The sequence below is a fragment of the Halictus rubicundus genome, chromosome 1 (assembly GCF_050948215.1).
Source record: "Halictus rubicundus isolate RS-2024b chromosome 1, iyHalRubi1_principal, whole genome shotgun sequence".
NCBI lineage: Eukaryota > Metazoa > Arthropoda > Insecta > Hymenoptera > Halictidae > Halictus > Halictus rubicundus.
The window spans coordinates 10,569,214-10,578,158 of NC_135149.1; the positions used below are offsets into that span (position 1 = coordinate 10,569,214).

The 8,945-nt window shown below is 38.7% G+C and overlaps 2 protein-coding genes across 3 annotated transcripts; one reads left to right on the forward strand and one right to left on the reverse strand.

The window, feature by feature from the left end:
• The first annotated feature begins 1,770 nt into the window (after positions 1–1,770).
• On the forward strand, positions 1,771–4,741 carry LOC143353772 (nucleolar protein 11). Of its 2 annotated transcripts, XR_013082205.1 has the most exons (5): positions 1,771–2,218; positions 2,318–2,852; positions 2,929–3,995; positions 4,098–4,335; positions 4,470–4,741. XR_013082205.1 is itself a non-coding variant. In XM_076787341.1 (4 exons), exons 1-4 carry the CDS (start codon positions 2,087–2,089, stop codon positions 4,224–4,226), a joined length of 1,863 nt encoding a protein of 620 aa, XP_076643456.1. In that variant the 5' UTR covers positions 1,771–2,086; the 3' UTR covers positions 4,227–4,741. The 2 variants fall into 2 exon arrangements, 1 of the variants encoding a protein (XP_076643456.1); XM_076787341.1 differs by having other exon boundaries at positions 4,098–4,741.
• On the reverse strand, positions 4,710–7,111 carry Uqcr-c2 (Ubiquinol-cytochrome c reductase core protein 2). The gene is made up of 7 exons (XM_076787358.1): positions 6,903–7,111; positions 6,411–6,547; positions 6,129–6,320; positions 5,826–6,042; positions 5,330–5,761; positions 4,995–5,216; positions 4,710–4,930 (listed from the first exon to the last, which is right to left on the reverse strand). Exons 1-7 carry the CDS (start codon positions 6,945–6,947, stop codon positions 4,844–4,846), a joined length of 1,332 nt encoding a protein of 443 aa, XP_076643473.1. The 5' UTR covers positions 6,948–7,111; the 3' UTR covers positions 4,710–4,843.
• Between the last annotated feature and the right edge of the window lie 1,834 nt (positions 7,112–8,945).

Below are 8,945 nucleotides of genomic sequence, written 5' to 3' on the forward strand. Positions count from 1 at the left end.
ATAATGTTGCACGGAGAAGCGGACAGCGAAACTCGAAAACCGTCGTCGCCGAGGAGTGGGCCGCACATTGTCGGCTATATCGGTGTGAGATCAGAAGACCACTACTAATCCAATTACAAAACTTCTTTATTTTTCGTTATTTTTTTATGAAACTTTTACCAACATATTCGTGGCATTTTTCTAATTAAACTGAAACCAAATATAATATAATTCCGATGATATGTATAAAACATGATGAGTCACTTGCCCATAGTTGGGCCCGCGGGCAGCCCGGGGGGAGCGGGGGGGGGGGGGGGGTGTTGAGTCCGGCGAGTAGCCCCTTTTTCAATTTAACGATAAGTCAGATCAGCAATAAACAGAATTTTATACAGATTTATTGTTTATAATTAATAAATTCTTGCACAACTTATGAAAATATTTGGAAGGAAGAACTAATAATTGTATATGTAATGTTAAGGGGGCCGGCAGGCATTTGGCCTTGACTGTCACGCTATGTTACGCTGTGCTTTTTTTCTAGACATTTTACGCCTTAAATAAGTAAGTAATCAATTAAAAATGCATACCACCACGTTTGTACATGTCTTTGCTACGTCTGTACAGAGCCTTTTTTTCGATACGAACACTAAATCTCTCGAAATTAAGAGAATCTCTCAGCGGCAGCCATCTTGTGACGTCATACTTGCTTCAGAATTCGAATTTTCTGCCGAATATTACAAATTACTCCACGATGAGGTAGAAATTCGCAATTTGGGCTCTATACAGACGTAGATTGGACTTTTAGGAAACACAATTGACCATTTCTAAACTGCTCATTGCAATATTGAAGCGGCAGTTTGTCTAGATTTTGACCCTTGCATACGTATATGGATTTCAAACCATGCCGGCTCCCTTAACATATAATAACAGACACGCTGAAACTTGTAACGAATATGGGACCTCGCATACCAGCTGTCATTAAAATTTTTGTTGACAATCTTTTGAATATATTTCCGTCCTTTTGAAAATTGTATTTGATAAAAAGAACGTTCAAAGGAGCCAACAACAGTTCATACGAATCAATTTCAAGATAAAAATAGCGCTAAACAGGTATTTCAATTTTTAACAATTATTATTATGTTTACTATCAATAAATAGAAGTTTATTTATATAAATTGAAAAAGCATTTACTTAGCTTTAAAATGAGTATAGAAACAGAAAGCATTGTATTTAAACAGAGATGAAATATTCAGGTTGAATTAATCATGTAGTAGCTCGTTTCGTTTACTTATCCAGAATTGCGACTGTAACTTGGAAAATAGCCGAAATACGCGCTGTGCATTACACGGCAGTAACAGTAAATTGGCAACTATGCGACGAATATTCTCCGATGTGGTTTGGCAACTACGCCTTCGATACCTGTAATTCAATATAATTCCTAACCTCACCACTCTAAATCGTAGAGGGCATACCAAAACCTCTGATTTTTTTAACAGTCGATATTTCAGAACATGAGACACGAAGTCCCATAAGATGTTAGGTCTATCCTCATAACTCGTCTGTGCCTCTATGCTCCTCTCTGATATCCTTGAGCACGTTAGAAATCATTATTTAAGTGACACAATCTCCCGTAAGGCTGGTAATCTTGAACAATATCTCGTCGGTGCCGAAATTCATATAAACATTTTCGTTATGTGGCATATCTGCAGGTCGCTCCTTGCTCCAACGGGCTGAGCTGTTTATGTAAAGAAAAAATAGTTTTGATTTTTCAAACATATGGCGCCACGCTGGGGGTGTCAGGGGGCGCCACGAGACAAGATGCGACGGAGGAACTTAACCTTAACCCATGTAGTGTGCTCCATGAGAAGAAAAAAAAACTTCTATTCAAATAATTCCGATTGTTCGGTGTTGTTCGTCATTGCAACGTAAATGTCCCTCGTGTAGCAGTGCGCGATCGATGATCATCGAGGAAAAACACCTAAACGGTGTGCACGAAAGAGATGTTAAAATTCGGAAAGCGATTGGTGGTTATCGGCGAAGTTGATTTTCGTTTCTCACGGATTGGATAGCAACACGTGCACTGCAGAGAGAATTCTGAAACGTGTTCGAAATGGCCAAACTTTATTCGTATTACACATTATGTCCACTTATCGATCAACAAAATTTACTAGGTGTTGAACAAGATTCAGAAAGTGGATGTGCAGTCGTGACATTAGGAAGGAATATTGTTATTCGATACAAGGTAAACTTTGATATTACTTTCTTGATGTTTTTCTTTTTTTACTTTCCGGTGGGAATATTCGCAACCTTTTCCTCAACCGAACACATTTCACTCTCACAGCTACAGGATCCAAAGCAGTTGAACAGTTGGACGAGCAAAGATCGACTAACGTCTCAAGTCATATACGATAAAACAACGTGTCGTTATGCGGCTATATTTAACGAGAAAAAGTTACGTCTTTGGTCAGAGAATGAAACGGATCTAAATATCATTAAAGGTTACAAATTTCAATCTCCTCTACATACAATACTTACTTCTGAAACATCTCCTTCCGTGCTGGTACGCAAAGACGGAGCTAGTGCTCTGTTAGAATGGGCTATACAAAACAGAAAGAAATCTTGGTCCAACGAGGGGATATTACATACGGATGAAAAGATTCTGGACTGCCGCTTGATTCGTACAGGCAACAGGACAAATTTGTGCCTCTTGACTGAAATGAAAGGGATATATGCGTGCGTTGTGGTTAAATTGAACAACCAAACCTATTCTCAAGATACCGATCGAGCAAGGCGAATGGAACTCAAGCGAAGATCCGAAGAGCTTGTTGGTTATACCGTGTTGCAAACCAAGAGCAAAGCATGTTTCTTGACACTATGTAAGTAAATAAGTATACGCTAGATAATTAAGTATACAGACGCGCATCTAATGTATGGTTTTCCATTGGTTGTTAGGGTCTCATGGGAGACTGTACAGCCATTCTTTGATGGAAACGAGCAACGAATCTAGCTCAAACGCGTTGATCGGTATTATTGGTAACATAGATACTAAACATCCGGTCGTCATGACTCCGTTAAATGAGACAACGGTAGCAATTTATGGTGCTGATGCTTCGGAAGAAGGAGCTGTATTAATGATTTACAATGTTCAATTCAAGTTGGTTCAAGATATACAGAAATTGAAATTGTATACGAAAGATGCAAAATTGTGGAAAATCGAAGATAAACTGTTACTAGCTGCTAATAGGCATTTAGCGATTGCTCCGTATCATCTGGCTCCCCAGAAAATAGCGACATTACTTGGCTCGTCTCTGCGTTTCAAAAGTAGCGATGAAAACGATGAGGACGACGACGACGACGTCGTTGTGATACAGGAATCTACGCTGGCTCAATGGGAAAAGAACGAACATCATATCATCGGCGGAAAACAGCCGATTCAGAAACCACCGATGAAAATTTCCAAACAGATATCATCTTACATAAATGAGGGCTTGAGCGACGCGGCAATCCAGGAAATATTAATTCCACAGCTGATAGAATCGAAGGATGTGCGAACGATCGTATGGTGTTTAAATGTTTTCAAAGATCTGCCAGAAAAATTACTGATCGAGCTTTTAATCTTTTCCCTTCGAAGTCCCGACGAAACTTTCTTACCAACGCAGAATGGTACGATGGTCGATCGTCGTCCATCAAAGAAGACTCAAACCAACAATTGCTACTCGAGAAATGCTTTTCTCGACAAAATATTCAACCTTACTTATTCTGATGTTTCTTTGTCGTCCTATCTTAAAAGTGGCGGCTTAAACTTCGACGAAATCTTGCGGTTGTTGCAATACTTGATACAAAAATTAGCTGATCGAGATAAAGAATTTTACGACTGTCTTGTACAAGAACCTACAGATAAACAGTTGTACGAATGGTCTAGCCTTTTGTTAGAGTCTCACTATCAACATTACGTATTGTCGCGAGATCCGGAAGTGTCGATGCTTCTCAATGAACTGAACTGCGTTTTGGACGATCATGTAAGTGTTTATGTCGATTCGTACGAGAGAACTCGAGCACATAATCTATGAGTTTGATTTTAATTTTTATCGTCCACTATAAATCACCTATGTTTGTTTTAGCTATGTTTACTGAAGGACATGGAAAACTTGAGACCTCTCCTAAAAAGGATCATTAACGGAAAATCGTTGAAATTACTACAGAAAGATCGTAACAAGTTCTATGCAATCGAGGAAATCAAACTTTACTGATATGTATAATATAGTACTTAGAATTGACAAAATGGGAACAGACCGTGAAATAATATTGAATGTTCAAATTCCTCGTGCAAAGAGAAACGAAGGTCTTTTGTTTTTTAATGTAAGTCATTTTGCCCCTCGAAACTCAACTTGCGTTTTAAATAAAAGAAACTTGGACAGAGAAACAAATTATCGACAGAATCTGTTCGTGTTAATATTTCTTTCTCATTGGATCGATAAACTGCACGGTCTCAGTGTATCGACGGACACAGGATATGCTTGAAATTAAATGGCCTCTGCGTATACATGGACTATCCCTACCTAGTCTTCCATGCCATATATACATAGTCATCCCTTTGATATTTTCAAAGTAGGTAAATTCTATCCTTTTCGAATAACTTTCTATTAAATAGAATTCTTACTACTATTTTACTGTGTATGAAGAAGAAATATATTGTTATACATATTGTATAAAACGTGCAACGAATCAACGTGTTTCGAATAAAGAATGTTTATTTTTATCAGTATCTACAGATGACGCGTTTTTTAGCTTTAATCTCCACAGCGAGGGAGAATCTGCGTATTAATTTGGCGCTATTCGTTTTTTTTTGGAAGATTAAGCTTCGAATTTATTTTAACTGATCGATGTATGGCACAGTATTCAAGTCACCAATAGCAGCCATGCTTAATTTCCCTTTTGCTAGTTTATCGGCAACCTGTAATATATTAATGATTAGTATAAAGGTAAGCTGATCGAATATTCGTCAATAGTTTACATACAGATTTCACGTTAGAAGCAGAAACATTTTCAACGTCGGCGATCAACGATGTCGGTGAGGTAATTTGACCCTTGAGCAATGCTTGATATTGTAAGCTCTCTAGGATGGCAGCCGAGTTATCTGCCCCGTTCAAAATTTCTGCTTTCAATATTGCTTTACCGCGAGCAATGTCGCTTTCGGATAAATTCAAAGTTTTCAACCAGCCGCAGGCAGCTTTTGTCAACTGAAATGTAGTTGCAACAGAAATGAAAGTATGTCCGCGCAATGACACATTATGCTACCTGGTAGGTATTCATAGTTTATAGTTTATACTCTATCAATATAGTAGCTACTCACGGCTCCTGCTACATTGGGTGTTGAGCATAGAATGAAGCCAAACAGTCCTGAATCGGTATAACTGGCATTAAAAGTTGACAAAGCAAACGGATCTGAGCCTGCGGCGCTCACTAATTGTTTCTGCAAAGGACTCCCACTGCACCCCCACTTAACGCGCGGTCCTGCGTCAGACGCTCTTTGCAATACAGCGCATGCGAGGGCATCCTTCTCATTTTTTAAACTTACACCCTCGACGGCAACTGCAACTCTAGTTAGATCACTGACCCTTTCCTTACGAATTTCTCCACCGCAATACTTGGATGGTTCGACTGCACGATCTTCCGAACCAATTGTCAGATTGTTTGCTAAAGCGGTAAGTTCCGATGACGAAACACCGGTCCCTACGACCGCACACTTGGGTCCAGTAAACCATGTATTGACAAAATGCTGTAACTGTGTGAACAGGGTAAAGCATTGCTCCGAGAATTGTGATAATTTCACACAATGACGCGCTTACAGTTTCTGATCCAATTTTTCCTATCTGACGTTTCGGACAAAACAGAGAGTAGCCCAATCCGGAACGATAGGCAGCTTTGTGCAGGAGCTCCAAAACTACAGTCGTATCGGGCAGGGAGGCCAGCTCATATTGCAGTCTAGGTGCCTGGTCCGATACTTCCCACGGTTTGAAGACTTGCTTAGTCGCGACATACTCCAATAATTGAAGAGCTTCCGATCTACGAAAAGAAAAACAAAACAGCGATCCAGCAAAAAACTAACTATACAATGTGACAGGCAATATGTTGTAACAAAAAATATTTACAAACTATCTCTTGTAATTTGTAATGTGTATGCGATACTTTCTCGATCCACGGTAGCAATTAAATTACCACCCAATTGTTGAATATTTCTTGTTATGGCAAACCCACTTGCACAAGACGTACTTAATCCTGCTGCTATCCGTAAATGATGTGCCACACCTTGCGTGTCATAATTTTCGTTTCGTGATCCAGTTCTACAAATAAAAGGCTCTTAAGAAGGAGAAGAAGAAGAAGAGGGTTATTAAAATGAGTACATTCTATTATAAGGTTTGTACTTTAAATACCTGAAAACTATAGACACTTGCGCGACCGGTGAATTATTATCGTAAGCAGCAACAGTGACTTTATTGCCCAAAACTTGACATTCTGCGGCAGTGGCAACAGAAGGCTGAGCAGCTGCTGCAGCTACGTAATGCCTGACCTGTATAAAATACAAAGCAACTTAAGCAAAGGATGTGTGGAGTTCAACTGTCTATGCATGGAGAAAGAAGCTTGAAGCTAAATTAAAATTTTAGGGCATTTTATACATATAATAGTTGACAGTCCAAACATTGACTATCAAATAGAAACTTTCAAACTCTAATTTAAATTCTAGAAAAGATGAGTTGTTTTACAAGGTCTTGTTCCCGTAATCTGTACGACATAGTCTGACATACAAAATATGGTACCGAATCGTTTACATAACACCCATGAGTTTCATCGTGCCATTTATCAGCTACAAGTGATTCTTTTCCTCATTAAAGTAGAATGAAAATGTGTAAGGTTATAATCATTACCGTGGAGCCGCGTAATAAGGACGACCGTACGACCGAACAAGCCATTTTCTCGGTCCTCGACGACTTGAAGAGCTTTTTCGTCAAAGTAGAACACGGAACAAACTTTAACGATCTTGCGTTTTCGGACAGTAGATGGCGAACATGAACTCTCCGTGAAACCTATATCAGAGAGGATATGAGAGTGCTCACGCCGGAGGTTCCGACGTTCCCGATAAAGTGCTGCCCCCTACTCATTTTGAGCATGCGTTCCCACTTCCGTGACATCAGAGAGGAAATGAGAGTTATCCTCTCTGGTATAATGTTTTCGTGCGCTTATGGATGTACGCAGTTTTGCATTATATTATATGAATTATTTGATTAGATGTAGAAGTGACATTTCCAATTTTATAATTAATTAGTCTTAGGTCAATATTTTTTGAATGTATGCGGAATAATTGATGTATGAGAGGCATATTGTCTGTTACTTATTATCAGCACTAATTTCTTTATGTATGTCCGCTGATAGGCCAGTTCTGGCCTAATGCGTAATAAATAAAAAAAAAAAAAAAGGTGACTGGCGTACTCCTACATCTCGTCTGTGATACTAGTTCCACAATATTAGCTCCGACCGATACGGTAGGATGTGACACAAAAATGGTAAGGGGGCTCTAGAGCCCCGCGGACGTGAGACAAAAAATAGATTGGATGATTGGTCCACTCCTGTACCTCGTCTGTGATAAAACATTTACAAGGGACGGTACTACAGACAACAAAAAGCATAATTTTAGAGGACATACATCGTGTTATCTGACGCACTCGAAATGCTTGCCGTCGTTTTCGTAAGCACAGTGTAAATTTCAATAAAAATGATTTGTTGCGTTAAAATGATCCTGTATATTCACCGAATTTGATAACGACCGATCATAAGATTAGGATACATGACTCAATTGCATCATTATCGTACGAATTCAAGAACTTATTGTCAACGATAGCTTCCGGTGAATATGCTACTACATTTCTGCTAAATATCTCATAGGAATCGATTCTCGTATCATCGATTTATTTCAGCGAAATCGCGTATCTGTTGCTCAACTATCTCAACGCTGTTTGCATTGCAGGCAGGTAAGTGAGTATTTACGTTATATTATATTATAACTTTGCCTGCATTTCTGGATTAGGATAATCGTATTTGAAGTTAAGGTAACCTATTTACGTGCCTCGTAAGTGTTGTGTTTGGTGCAAACAAACTTGTGTGAAGTATCAAAACATTAGGGTATCAGGTTTCACCGGCTTTGAAGTGCATAGGATCCCTTGGACCCTCACCCCTTTCTCTGAATACATATTTTCTTTTGTCAACGATTATTCTACCTGGAATCACTATTTAGTGACATGCACATTCAAATTATGTTTATTTGTTAATTTGTTAAATTTGTTTATTTGTTTGTTTATGACATTTGCTTTGCGCGGGAATATAGACCAATCAGAGAAATCGTTAGGAAAGTGGGTAAAGATTGCTTTTTTATTTTCATTTAAAATGGCTAGGTACAATAGTTCCCGGCGTGGCGGAGGTATATGAACAATTCGTAAATGTAACGGCATCAGTTAGCTTTCGTTATTAGCAATTTTTTGTTTGCTTATTCTTGTCAGTGATTTTTGCATTTCGAATTCATTGAGTGGTAATATAAATGGTGGCATATTAATTGTGTAGGACACTTAAGCCGCGATCGTTTAGTCTCTTTTTCGCCGATCGACGTTTCGTCCATTATGACCACGGCTTTAATACTTATTTGGCGCGCTAGTAGGGCATGCTAGACAAGAGTCATTCTTTTTACCGTGCATGCCCCAATTATTTATAAAGTCTTTATGCTTGCCTATTAGTTTAGATTGGTGCTAGCTACTTTTATCAGATAATCATAGTCTATTTCTGGGAAAGAGGTAGTTGTCATACAGCGATTATTATAATAACTGTTTATTTTACGATTGTTATGACTATGAGAATATTGAGGTTCTTTTTACAGAAGAACAGGTGCTAGAATCATTAATTAATGGATGAATTGTGTGTTC